Genomic DNA, 14,395 nt, shown 5'->3' on the forward strand with positions numbered 1-14,395 from the left:
CGGCTGTATTGTACATCAACAAGCAGGGGGGCACTCGATCACAAAGCCTCCTCAGAGAGGTGGGTCTGATCTTGGATTGGGCAGAGAGGAACCTAACCCACCTGTCGGCAGTTCGCATTCGGGGATCTCTCAATGTGATCGCCGACCGCCTGAGCAGAGGACTTTCAACTGGAGAATGGTCTCTCCATCCAGAGATGTTCAAACAAATAACACTCAGGTGGGGTATGCCAGAAATAGATCTTATGGCAACAAGGTTCAACACCAAAGTGGTGAGATTTTGTTCCCTGTACAGGGAAGACAACCCAGTAGCAATCGATGCTCTCTCAATCCCATGGAGGTTCAGGCTGGCCTACATCTTCCCTCCAATTTCCTTGATCCCAAGGGTATTGATGAAAATCAGGCAGGACCAAGCCTCTGTCATAGCCATAATTCCATTTTGGCCCAAGAGAGCTTGGTTTACCCAACTCTTGCAAATGAGTCGGGGACAATTCTGGAGGCTTCCCCCAGAGCAAGCACTAGTGTCGGGGGACACTCACAGCTGCTCAAATCTTCAAATGTTCAACCTGACAGCCTGGAGGTTGACCAGTCCCTTCCACATCTAGAAGGGCTTTCTAGTGCGGTCTTGAATACCCTCTCGCATTCCAGAGCGGAGTCCACTAACAGAGCCTATAAAAGAATTTGGACAACTTTTCAGTCTTGGTGCTCCAAGAAACAACTACCTGGACAGAATCCAGCTGTTGCCACAATCCTCAACTTTCTCCAGGAGGGATTAGACAAGAATCTATCTCCTTCCACACTCAGAGTTCAGGTATCAGCCATCTCTGCCTTTCTCAATAAACCATTGTCTCAAGACCCACTAGTCAAAATATTCTTGATGGGATCCTCAAGGTTAAAACCTACAATTATACAACCTGTCCCAGCATGGGACTTATCGATGGTGCTCAAGGGGTTAGCATCTCCCCCCTTTGAGCCCTTGGAGGAGGTGTACATGAAGTTTGTTACCATTAAAATAACTTTTTTACTGGCAATCACTTCAGCCAAAAGGATTGGGGAACTTCAAGCGCTCTCGGCACTTGAACCATATACTAAATTTTTGCCGGATCGAGTGTTACACAGATTCATGCCATCCTTTATACCTAAAGTTCCATCATTCCAAAATATAAATCAAGTTATATCCCTGCCAGTATTTTCTCCTCCTCCATCCTCCAATGAAGATAGTGCTCTTCATTGCCTAGATATCTCGAGATGTCTCCAGATCTATATAAGAAGATCTTTGGAGTTTCGGAAGGATGAATATCTGCTAATTCTCTTTTCAGGACCCAAGAGAGGTCTTAAAGCTTCAAAGCCCTCCATCAGTAGATGGGTAAAAGATGCCATTCGTATTGCCATGGTATCCCAAGGTAAGGAGCCTCCTGAGTTTGTAAAAGCTCATTCCACCAGGTCTGTATCTACCTCCTTTGCGGAAAGGAGTCTTGTTCCCTTGGAACATATATGCAAAGCTGCTTCCTGGAGTTCACTCTCCACATTTATCACCCACTACAGACTTGACAGTAGATTGGCCGATTTTTCCTCATTTGGACGGACAGTATTATCTGCCGTCAGGCATGAGAGCCCTCCCTCATAGGGTTTCTGCTTGCCATTTCCCCATCTGTGCTACTGGTTAGGACGTAAGGGAATCGTTAATTTCTAACGATAATTTGTTTTCCCTTAGTCCTAACAGTAGCACAACTTTCCCTCCCTAGTTAAGTTATTTTCTTCTATTATTTGCCTTTAGTTCTTCTTGTTACTACACAATGGAGCAGAGGATGACCCTCTTACTTATACAGGGGGTTGTGGGTGTGTCTTTACTGATTGTTTAATTAGGTTCAATAAAACTTCCATCTGTCCTACCAGTTCGCGGGGGGTGGAATACCCCATCTGTGCTACTGTTAGGACTAAGGGAAAACAAATTATCGTTAGAAATTAACGATTTCCTTTCCTTGACTCTGTGATACTTACTGCATTACGTAGTAGCACTAGATACGGGGAAGGATACGGGATTACAGCATATTGGATATTACCTGCATTGTGGTTTTGAAAAAGTGTCTGAAAGAAGTGTATAGAATGGTGCGGTGACGTGCTATTTTTCTATTGGAGATAGAATAGTTTAGGAGGGGGATTGATGTCATCTAAGGGGCGGGGAGCGTCTCAATCATAAATAATTGGCTAAATGGAGGATTTTTACTTTCAATAACTTGTAGATATTTAAATTTAGATTATGGATAGAGAACCAGACCGAGGCAATAGAGATGTATCGAGTGCCAAATAAAAAATTCTAAAAGAAGTAACCCCGGGCATGCAGGGGGTTGTAGCTTTGCATCAGCTGGAGATGAACAGGTTGGGGAACACTGCTATATATGGTACATTACTTTACAAATGTAGCAGAGCTGAACAGCTCATATAATTCTTCTGGGCAGCATCATCATCACTTGACTTTAGTTAGTGTTAAAGGGGTACTCCGGTGAAAAACTTTTTTTTTTTTTTAAATCAACTGGTGCCAGAAAGATTTGTAAATGACTTCTAGTAAAAAATCTTAATCCTTCCTGTACTTATTAGCTGCTGAATACTAGAGTGGAAATTCTTTTCCGTTTGAAACACAGAGCTGTCCGCTGACATCATGAGCACAGTGCTCTCTGCTGACATCTCTGTCCATTTTAGGAACTGCCCAGAGTAAAAGGAAATCCCCATAGCAAACATATGCTGTTCTGGACAGTTCCTAAAATGGACAGAGATGGCAGCAGAGAGCACTGTGTTTCAAAAAGAAAAGAATTTCCACTATAGTATTCAGCAGCTAATAAGTACAGGAAGGATTAACATGTTTTAATAGAAGTAATTTACAAATCTGCTTAACTTTCTGGCACCAGTTGATTTAAAAAAAAAGAAAAAAAAGGTTTTCACCGGAGTACCCCTTTTAGCAGTAGAAGGTGTACCGGCAGTCCTATGCAAAATCACTAATAATACATTGTTTGCATCTTTCTTCCTTCTGAACAGTTCCAAGCAAATCATTCCAATTTTTCAGGTTATGCTGGGATCTGTAGTTTTACACACTTTACACTCTATTAGAGCGTTTTACTCTGACTTGGCAATAGGTACCGTATATTTAGGGGATTGTGCTGTATGTAGGGGATTGTGCTGTGTGCCCCTGTATATTTGGTACATTATAACTTTATAACTTAATGCTGGGGAGGAAATGACGGCCTAAACTGAACCTTTGCACCAGGGCCCATGTGCCCTTAGCTATGCCACTGGCTGAATGCATTCTACAATGGAAAAAAACTATGCATCTTATTCTGTGAACAATGAGGGACATTTATCAATGTTTTGCTTATGTAATCTTTTTTTTAGTAATTTTTTCCTTACTTTTTTTTTGCTTATGTGCGACTTATTTACCAACTGCTTTCAGCCTGTTGATAATTTTCTTTCACGTAAGCAATTTTTTCCTTTTTTACTTTGGTAGTAGCTTTTTCTGCTCCATGTTTGAGCTGGAGTAAATTTAGTCAATTTGTAACCCTGTTGCGACTTTTTTTTGCGCAGTTGCGACTGTCGCAGTTAATAAATACCTGACTACCCGTAGTCCATTTTAAAATTATTACTACGTAGTTAATTTTTGGAAAACTTGCTTCTCTCGCTTTCCAGTCAAAATGTCGCGTAGTCGCAGTTGCGACAATTATAGTAAAGAAAACCTGACTAAACCTGTTGATAAATGTCCATAAATAAGGGGTATATTCACAATGTGAGCCCAGGGGTTTCTGCATTTTTCTTAATGTAACTGACACATAAGTGAAGTATAGACAGATAACTGTCAGTTCTCGTTCTTGTTTGACTAGTTTTACATCTAAGGAGGTTGGGGTTATTATGTTGAGGTTGAGGGAGCCTCAGTTACTTTATGAGGACCTATGGCCAACCCAACAACAGGTAGATTTTACTGCCATTAAATAGCTTAAAGGAGATATCTCCCGAAAAAATAAATTCCCCTATCGCGGGTGTCCGAGCGCTGAAGCCCCCCGGGATCTTCTGGATCTCCTGTGGAGCGGCGCGTCTTGACCTCAGCCCGACGCGGGGGCCGCCACTCCCCTCCATATATCTCTGAGAGAGCCATTCAGCTATCTTCGGTTCTCCCATAGAGATATATAGAGGGCTGAGGTCGTGACGCGCTGCACCACAGGAGAGCCGGGGCTCCATACAGCAGTTTCCGGGGAAGCCTGAATTGTCAGACAAACTATTAACCCCCATATCTCAGGAATGGAAGGAACTGTAAAAATGTATGTGATCCGGACATCTTAACCCCTTAAGGACTCAGCCCATTTTGGCCTTAAGGACTCAGACAATTAAATTTTTACGTTTTCATTTTTTCCTCCCCGCCTTCTAAAAATCATAACTCTTTTATATTTTCATCCACAGACTAGTATGAGGGCTTGTTTTTTGCGCGACCTGTTGTCCTTTGTAATGACATCACTCATTATATCATAAAATGTATGGCGCAACCAAAAAACACTATTTTTGTGGGGAAATTAAAAAGAAAAACGCAATTTTGCTAATTTTGGAAGGTTTCGTTTTCACGCCGTACAATTTACGGTAAAAATGATGTGTGTTCTTTATTCTGAGGGTCAATACGATTAAAATGATACCCATTATTACTTACTTTTCTATTATTGTTGTGCTTAAAAAAAATCACAACATTTTTAACCAAATTAGTACGTTTATAATCCCTTTATTTTGATGACCTCTAACTTTTTTATTTTTCCGTATAAGCGGCGGTGTGAGGGCTAATTTTTTGCGCCATGATCTGTACTTTTTTTTATACCACATTTGCATATAAAAAACTTTTAATACATTTTTTATAATTTTTTTTTAATAAAATGTATTAAAAAAGTAGCAATTTTGGATTTTTTTTTGGGACGTTCACGCCGTTCCCCGAACGGGATCATTAACATTTAATTTTAATAGTTCGGACATTTACGCATGCGGCGATATCAAATATGTCTATAAAATAAATTTTTTACGCTTTTTGGGGGTAAAATAGGAAAAAACGGACGTTTTACTTTTTTATTGGGGGAGGGGATTTTTCACTTTTTTTTTACTTTTACTTTTACATTTTTTTACATTTTTTTTTTACACTTGAATAGTCCCCATAGGGGACACTTCATAGCAATACCATGATTGCTAATACTGATCTGTTCTATGTATAGGACATAGAACAGATCAGTGTTATCGGCGATCTTCTGCTCTGGTCTGCTCGATCACAGACCAGAGCAGGAGACGCTGGGAGCCGGACGGAGGAAGGAGAGGGGACCTCCGTGCGCGTTCTGAATGATTGGATCCCCGCTCGATCCGATCATTCATTCAAATCGCGCACTGCCGCAGATGCCGGGATCTGTATTGATCCCGGCACCTGAGGGGTTAATGGCGGACGCCCGCGAGATCGCGGGCATCGGCCATTGCCGGCGGGTCCCTGGCTGCGATCAGCAGCCGGGATCAGCCGCACATGACACGGGCATCACTCCGATGCCCGCGGTTATGCACAGGATGTAAATGTACGTCCTGGTGCGTTAAGTACTACCGCACCAGGACGTACATTTACGTCCTGCGTCCTTAAGGGGTTAAAGGAGATATCTCATGGAAAGAACCGGATATCCCCTATCCCTATCCATTTTATTCCATGAGATATCACCTTAAAGATGCCCAGATTATATACCTTTTTACAGTTTCTTGATATGTCATTATCTTCCTGAGATATGGGGGTTAATAGTTTGTATGACAATTCAGGGAATCAGTAAGATGGGTATGAATCAAACTTTAATATAGCAGTAACCAGTCGATGGACAGGATTATACAGTCAGGGGGTGTGTATGTTGCACATTGAGGGGTGTATATGCCTAATACATACCCCCTGACTGTATAATCCCGCCCATCACCTGATATTCCCTCCCATAATTAAAATTAAGTTCATGCTCATCTGTCTGATTCATATCTCATGAATGGGATTGCATATCTAAAAACTTTAAAATATGTGTGATCAGGGTTCCCTAAGCTATTTCTTGACAGTAAAATAAAAATTTTGGGGTTGGCCACATGTCCTGTTGCTTCTCCTGGCTGTTTTTGTAAATATTTCTATTATCCATTAAATAAAAAACTCTGGAACATCTCTTAAAACACTGCAGGGTGTAGTTCCTGTTGTGGTGTCCCGGTACCGTATAGTATACCGTACCTTGTATGGTGGTCCCCAAAGCCAGAGTTACTTCGTTCCAGTAGGGTCCTCCTGGTGGGATAGCCCCTTGTCACCTCTTACTTCTTTGATTTTGTGATGTTTGTATGTATATTGAATTGTGTATTTAATTGTGTATATAGTGTCGCAGGACCTTAAGTCATGTGACTAATGTTAATTCTCTTAGGGTATGTTAAAGGACCTTCCTAGGTCACATGGGTGGTCACATGTCTAGACCATAATTCCTTGTAAAGTGAATGACAGATGTATGGACCAATGAGCTCAAGGCCAGCCCCTGCCCATATAAGGGAGCTGCCAGCCAATCCTCGCTCTCTTGGGTTCCGGACTAGCATAGAGTAGAGATCCGTGCAACTTTGAAAGACAAGACCAAGCCGAAGCCTGATAATACCAAACCGTGAGTTATAATGCAATTCCTCGCTAAAGTCTGCGTGACTGCTGGACCTAAACTCAATCCCCTAAATCCAGCCCAACAGCGCATATAAATCTCCTGAGCTTAAAACTCGCAAGGTCCCAACCAACTGTCAGGATTCTCATAGACTCTGATTGTACAAAGACTGTTCCTGTTTGATTCTGCATAAAACCTGCAGTAAAAGTTCCGACAGTTTTCTGAAACCTCCGGTTGTGGACAATCATTTATTATACCTCCTTATTGTTCTTGGGACGGGTGGCGATAGGACAAGCATATACAGAGGAGCCCTCACCCTGGCGTTATGACAGTTAAGGGTTAAACCAGCACCCTTTCATCACTGCACAGCTACACCGCATATACCCTATACCCCCACAAGCTTACCACACTGTTATTCCTCCTAGAAATGTATGAATGAATTGACAATTGGGTGTTAAAGGGGTACCCCGGAGGGAAAAAAAAGTTTTCAAATCCACTGGTGCTAGAAACTTAAAGGAAATCTGTCATCAGAATCACCCGCACTAAACGTGTTACACAGGCTTGTAGTGTGGGTGATCCTGATTAAAATGCTCCTTACCTGGTTAAAAATGGTTCAGCTGATCTTCAGATATCTATATTTTTAGTTTTCTGTTATTCCCTGGCTTGGGACTCAGTGGGAGGTGTTATCATCTCGGACTCGGCTACACATCATTCTAGCTGGGCGGAGCGGCCGCCCGGCTCATGAATATTCATGGACTTATCCTCATGCGCGGCCCTCCCCACCAGACCTAGAAAAAGGAGTTAGACTACGAGGATAAGTTCATGAATATTCATGAGCCGGGTGGCCGCTCCGCCCAGCTAGAATGACGTATAGCCGAGTCCGAGATAATAACACCTCCCACTGAGTCCCAATCCAGGGAATAACAGAAAACGAAAAATATAGATATCTTAAGAAGCGCTGAACCATTTTTAACCAGGTAAGGAGCGTTTTAATCAGGATCACCCGCACTACAAGCCTGTGTAACAGATTCTGATGACAGATTTCCTTTAAACATATTTGTAAATTACTTCTATTTAAAAATTTTAAACCTCCCAGTGCTTATCAGCTTCTGCATACTACAGAGGAAGTTGTGTAATTCTTTCCAGTCTGACCACAGTGCTCTCTGCTGACACCTCTGTCCATGTCAGGAACTGTTTAGAGTAGAAGCAAATCCCCATAGCAAACCTATTCTGCTCTGGACAGTTCCTGATATGGACAGAGGTGTCAGCAGAGAGCATTGTGGTCAGGCTGAAAAAAACTCCAGAAAGAAATACAACTTCCTCAGGTGCATACAGCAGCTGAAAAGTACTGGAAGGATAAAGATTTTTTTATAGAAGTAATTTACAAAACTGTATAACTTTCCGGCACCGGTTGATTTGAAAAGATTTTATTCCCTCCGGAATTCCCCTTTAACATTTGCCTTATCAATAGCTGTTTGGACAATGTCAGCACTTAAAAAAAATCGCAAACTTTTTAACCAAATTAGTACATTTAAAATCCCCCTATTTTGAAGACCTATAACTTTTTCATTTTTCTGTATAAGCGGCGGTATGAGGGCTAATTTTTTGCGTCGTGATCTGTACTTTTTATTAATGCCATATTTGCTTATACAAAACTTTTATGACAGTTTTTATTAATTTTTTTTGGAATAAAATGTTATAAAAAAGCATCTATTTTGGCTTTTTTTTTTTCGTTCACGCCGTTCACCGTACGGGATAATTTACATTTTATTTTAATAGCTCGGATATTTACGCACGCGGCGATACCAAATTTGTATATAAAATAATTTTTTTACACTTTTTGGGGGTAAAATAGGGAAAATGGGACAATTTACGTTTTTATTGGGGGAGGGGGTTTTTCAAATTTTTTTTTTACTTTATTATTTTACTTTTTTTTAAAGTAATCGTGATCGCGGGTGTCTGCCATTACCGGCGGGTCCCTGGCTGCGATCCACAGCCGGGACCTGCCGTGCATGATACCGGCATCGCTCCGATGCCCGCGGTTATGCTCAGGACGTAAATGTACGTCCTGGTGCGTTAAGTATCACATCACCAGGACGTACATTTACGTCCTGCGTCATTAAGGGGTTATCCAGGAAAAAAAAACTTTTTTTTTATACATCAACTGGCTCCAGAAAGTTAAACAGATATGTAAATTACTTCTATTAAAAAATCTTAATCCTTTCAGTACTTATGAGCTTCTAAAGTTAAGGTTGTTCTTTTCTGTCTAAGTCCTCTCTGATGACACCTGTCTCGGGAAACGCCCAGTTTAGAAGCAAATCCCCATAGCAAACCTCTTCTAAACTGGGCGTTTCCCGAGACAGGTGTCATCAGAGAGGACTTAGACAGAAAAGAACAACCTTAACTTCAACCTTAACCCAGTTGTCAAATGATTCCTATATTTCAAAATGGAATAATGGAGAAATTATATCATACAGAAATTTACAAAAAGGTCTGTCAGAATTCTTATTTTTTACAGAATACAACTTTGCTTAACAAAAAAAAAAAAAAAAAAAAAAAAATGGGAGGCTGCTTCTTTAATACTTATCATAGCCAATATACAAGATAGCAATAAATATTTAGGAATTGTATTCATGGCTACTTAGTATCATGGATGAATTATACTAGTGGTATTGTGGTATTGTTGCAGAGTAGATTCTTATGACCATCTGGTGATTAACTAATTTCCTAAATGAAACCACAAGCGCAGATGAAGCCTAATGTGTCTTCTTCCCATTACTTGTCCTGAAATTCATATTGATGCTTTTTAGCTCACGAAGGGAAAAATATAAGGGTTGAAAAATCGAGAAATAAAAAAATAGAGAAATATTTACATATATATATACAAACAAACATATATATATATATATATATATATATATATATATATTATATATATATAATATATATATATAATATATATATATATATATTTATATATTTTATATATATATATATATATAATATATATATATATATATTTATATTATATATACGGTATATATATATATATATATATATATATATATATATATATATATATATAGCATCTGCTATATTCTAGAAAGTCTATTTACAGGTACAGGAAGCTAAACTATTTTTGTACCATGTAAATATTTAATTACACATAAATAGTATAGCTGGCCTGCAGCTTATACAGCCTACATTGCAGTGTTTCCCAACCTATGTGTCCCCAGCTGTTGCAAAACTATAACTCCCAGCATGCCCGGACAGCCGTTGGCTGTCCGGGCATGCTGGGAGTTGTAGTTTGGCAACAGCAGGAGGCACACAGGTTGGGAAACACTGCTATATAATGTACACTACAATACAGATGTAGCAGAGCTAAACAGCTTATTTATTTCTTCTGGGTAGCAGCAGCATCACTTGACTTTAGTTAGTGTGAAGAAGTAGAAGGTGTACCAGCAGTCCTATGCGAAAACACTAAAAATGCATTGTTATACCAAATGACAAACTCAGCTTTGCTACATTTAGCCTATAGAGTAAGGACAGCCTATACTTAACACCTCACACACAGCCTATAGCAGTCAGCATAGCCATGCAGTATATTGATATACAGTAAGAAGAGATGAGTTCTTACCCCACTAGGTAAGCCAGAATGGACAGCTGAAGGATACGGAATAAAATCCCCACTTTTTTGTTCTTGGCAATGACATATTTCTCGGTCTTATAGTCAAAGAATGAGAGGAACAAGCCTTTCCATGCGACCTGCCCCATTCTGTCTGCTCACATTGCAGCAGTGAATGAGAGAGGGAGAGGAAGGGAATGCAGCTCTGATTCAGGCAGAAGCTCTGAAACATGAGTAAGAGACAGCTGAAGCCTGTGCTACTGTTGTCTGCAAGCACACCACCCCGGTCAGGAACTGTGAGGAAGATCCTGGGGTCACCGTCACAATGCCCTCTAAGTCTAAACACTGCAATAAATTATTAATGTCATGTTTTATTTATCAACTTTCTATATAAATTGTGATCCGCACTTTTTCTATGACATTATTGTAGTTGTTGACTTTACTGTATACTTCTTTTGAGACATTAAAGTGGTATTCCAGCATCTGGCTAAAAAAATGATTATACCGCTGGGGCCAGAAAAAAAAAAAAAAAAAAGGCATACTTACCTATCCCTGATCCCCCACAGCTCCCAGTCTTCTCCCACTGGTCCTCCGATGCTTATGGCTTCTTTATGTTTCCGAGATGAGGGCTCAATGCAGGAATTTCCCGCTCAGCCAATCACCCTCTAGACGGGACGCTGCTAAAGTCAATGATTGGCTGAGCAGGGAGGTCCTACACCAAGGGCCCGACTGTGAAGCAGGAAGAAGACAAAAGCTTCAGGGTACCAAAAGGAGAAGAAAGGGAGCTGTGAGGGATCAGTGTGGGGACCAGGGATAGGTAAGGATGGCTTTTTATTCGATTTTATTCGGCTTCAGCAACATAAATATTCTTATCCAAATTCTGGATGCCCTTTTACCACCCGTTACCAAATACATTTTAGGAGGACTTGTCCTGGCGATTTTTTTTTTTTTATATTTGGTGCCGACAATTGACAAATAGGCTAGTTTCATACAAAGCAATATGGGGGTATTTCTGGTTCCATATTACAAAGAAGGTTGGAGTTGTTGTTATGGGGTTAAGGGTAACTTAATTACTTTAAAAGGGCTTGTGGACTCTCCTGTCTTGTTTGTTTTAGTAAAAACGTATATTCCCCATGAAATAACAACTCAGGCACATCTTTTCCTAAAACACTGCACTGTGCCGTTTCTTTGTTATTCCTCCTGGAAATGTGCAGCTGAATTGACAACTGGGAGTGAACACTTGCCTTATCAATGGGTCATTGGACGTGCCGGGCTGTGTAGGGACACGCCCTATTAACAATAGGAATAGTAACACCCAGTTTTTAAATTGTTTATATATTTTCGGAAGGATTAATAGAGGAATAACACAGCAAAGAGTTTAAAGAAAACACTTTTTATACAAGTTTACTAATAGTTTATTAAAATAAATGTCAGGATATAAATGAATATGTACAACAAGTACAATATTTAAATGAATATAAAGGTAATGCATTCTTGGGCTACATCATGAAAATATATGATAATATTAGTCCAGGTTAGCAGACCTGTTGTAGGGCCAGGACTTTTGGCTGTAAATCGGAAGCAGAAATGCCGCCTTATTAGGCTCATATGAAACTGGCCTGAAAGGCAACTTATCAGCTCCTTATACCTGATGGCGGTTGTGCACAGCAGTCTGACACTGTCAATATGCTTTCTCTGATGCCACACTTTCAGAGATGCCCAGCATGTGGTAAGTAGGCACGGAAAAGTTCACCCTATTTCTGAGCACTCTGAGACTTGACTGACACCTCCTTACAATAAAGTGGCAGGGTTATGAAAAAGGCACTGCTGTTAACTCTGCTAGACGCTTCTCCGACTCCCACGTGATTGACTATTGACTGTAATAGACAAGCCATGTGGCCTCTGGAGAATTCAAAGTGAAATGATGCTTACCAAGCACCTCTTATACATGGTTCTAGTGATCGATGACGTTACAGTGGTCAGAGTCCACTCACCAACATCGATGCCTTCAATAATTCTTCTGAGACAGCCCTTATACAACCCATTTTAAGTATCACTATCATAATATTTTTGTTACATATAGTTACATACGCTTCCTTTGTTTGGTCATCTTACTTACAGGTCCCCTGGCGAAAAAGCTTTCATGAGATCCCATTGGTGGGATTCACCATGATCAGCTCTTATTGTTGAGGAATCTTAGGGCGAGCCCTTTATTGACTTCTTACATTACTTTACATCCATTGAAATCAGTGCTTGAAAAACATGGTTTACCCGTTTTTGTGTGAATAAGGTGTAAATAAAATACCGTAACATGTGTCACTTGCTTTTATTCATCGAGTCAGTTTAGATCCATAGCCTTCAATTATATCACTCAAATGGTTGGTCACACACAATTGGTCTTTTCACAAATTTATTTACCTAAATAAAAGCATAGCAACATATATACATGATGTACACATTGACCTATACACCAAAGGGAGTACCTGGAGGAGCGGGAACGACGACTGGACACGATCATATAAAGAAGCTAAAAGAACTAAAGTAACGCAAATTTACCAACTTTAAATTCATAGTCAATATTAAAATGTTTGAAAAACAAATTAAATAGCGGTCATACATGATTAAGTGCATAGTTACTACTTTCATTCACCTTTTAATAAAAAATTATCTACTCAAAAATTCCCTATGGATCCCATATCCTGATATTTATCTTACATTACAGTATTCTTATGTTTATTCTTTGTTTTACATACGGATGTATGTTTTCCTAATAATTAAGAGTGCATGAAGTAATGACACTCCTAATGTTTGTGATTGTTTACTTGAAAATTTTGTAAAAATTACTTGAACTGAAATCAGTGGATCCTACTTGTAGTACATGGACACTCTATGCAGCAGTTCTTTCGTTTGGCCAATAAAGAAGGTCACACCTTCTTGAGGAGCACTTTCCTCTAGTAAATCTATACAGCCTAGTGATATGCCCACATGGCATGAAATATACATCCCATTGTTTTCAATTGTATTTTTTCTACTCCAAATTTTAACTTCACCTAAGTGTCACTAAATCTACATGAAATCTGCAAAGAAAACACGTTGGGTAGCCAGGAAATGGAATAACCCCATTGGATGTATACCTCCCCAAAACAACACCTACTTTATCCAGACCAAATTTCCAATGTACGATTTTTAGTTACCCCATTTATTTTTCATACTGACCTTCTTCTTTGAGAAGAATTGTCTCAACGAAATGCCATATTATGCTGCAGAAATATGACTGTATGCCTTGGATAATCTGACTGTATGCCTTGGATAATCTGACTGTATGCCTTGGATAATCTGACTGTATGCCTTGGATCATCTGACTGTATGCCTTGGATAATCTGACTGTATGCCTTGGATATCTGACTGTATGCCTTGGATATCTGACTGTATGCCTTGGATAATCTGACTGTATGCCTTGGATATCTGACTGTATGCCTTGGATAATCTGACTGTATGCCTTGGATATCTGACTGTACGCCTTGGATAATCTGACTGTACGCCTTGGATAATCTGACTGTACGCCTCGGATAATCTGACTGTATGCCTTGGATAATCTGACTGTATGCCTTGGATATTTGACTGTACGCCTTGGATATTTGACTGTATGCCTTGGATAATCTGACTGTATGCCTTGGATAATCTGACTGTATGCCTTGGATAATCTGACTGTACGCCTTGGATAATCTGACTGTATGCCTTGGATAATCTGACTGTACGCCTTGGATAATCTGACTGTATGCCTTGGATATCTGCTGAGGATTTTGCTGTGTTTTTTCAGATGGAAAAATAAAAATGAGAACATACTGTAAAATGATAATGTAGAGCGTCCTCTTTTAAATATGGAACACTTTATGCAGTTGTACTCTCCTTATGCCATAAAAATCACCAAATTTGGAGGTGACAATAAAAGCTGTCACCTGGTAGGACTTCAGGTTCAACATAAAGTTCCAGTGGAGCAAAATGATAGTAAAGGTTTTAATGTCATCTCTTTTCCCATTAGACAGACATATGGAAGTAAATAAAAGCAGCTTGTGAAGGTGGAGCCATTCATTGTAGGTGAAGAGCACACTGAGAACGA

At 39.9% G+C, this 14,395-nt stretch overlaps 1 protein-coding gene across 1 annotated transcript in view; it reads right to left on the reverse strand.

Annotated features, from left to right (window-relative positions):
- Positions 1 to 10,424, reverse strand: part of P2RX5 (purinergic receptor P2X 5) — a 90,987-nt gene extending 80,563 nt beyond the window's left edge. The window contains exon 1 of the mRNA XM_056560840.1: positions 10,288 to 10,424. Coding sequence (XP_056416815.1) covers positions 10,288 to 10,424 — 137 coding nt within the window. The remainder of the gene's footprint in view (positions 1 to 10,287) is intronic.
- Between the last annotated feature and the right edge of the window lie 3,971 nt (positions 10,425 to 14,395).

The sequence above is a fragment of the Hyla sarda genome, chromosome 2, assembly GCF_029499605.1.
Source record: "Hyla sarda isolate aHylSar1 chromosome 2, aHylSar1.hap1, whole genome shotgun sequence".
In the NCBI taxonomy this organism is placed as follows: domain Eukaryota; kingdom Metazoa; phylum Chordata; class Amphibia; order Anura; family Hylidae; genus Hyla; species Hyla sarda.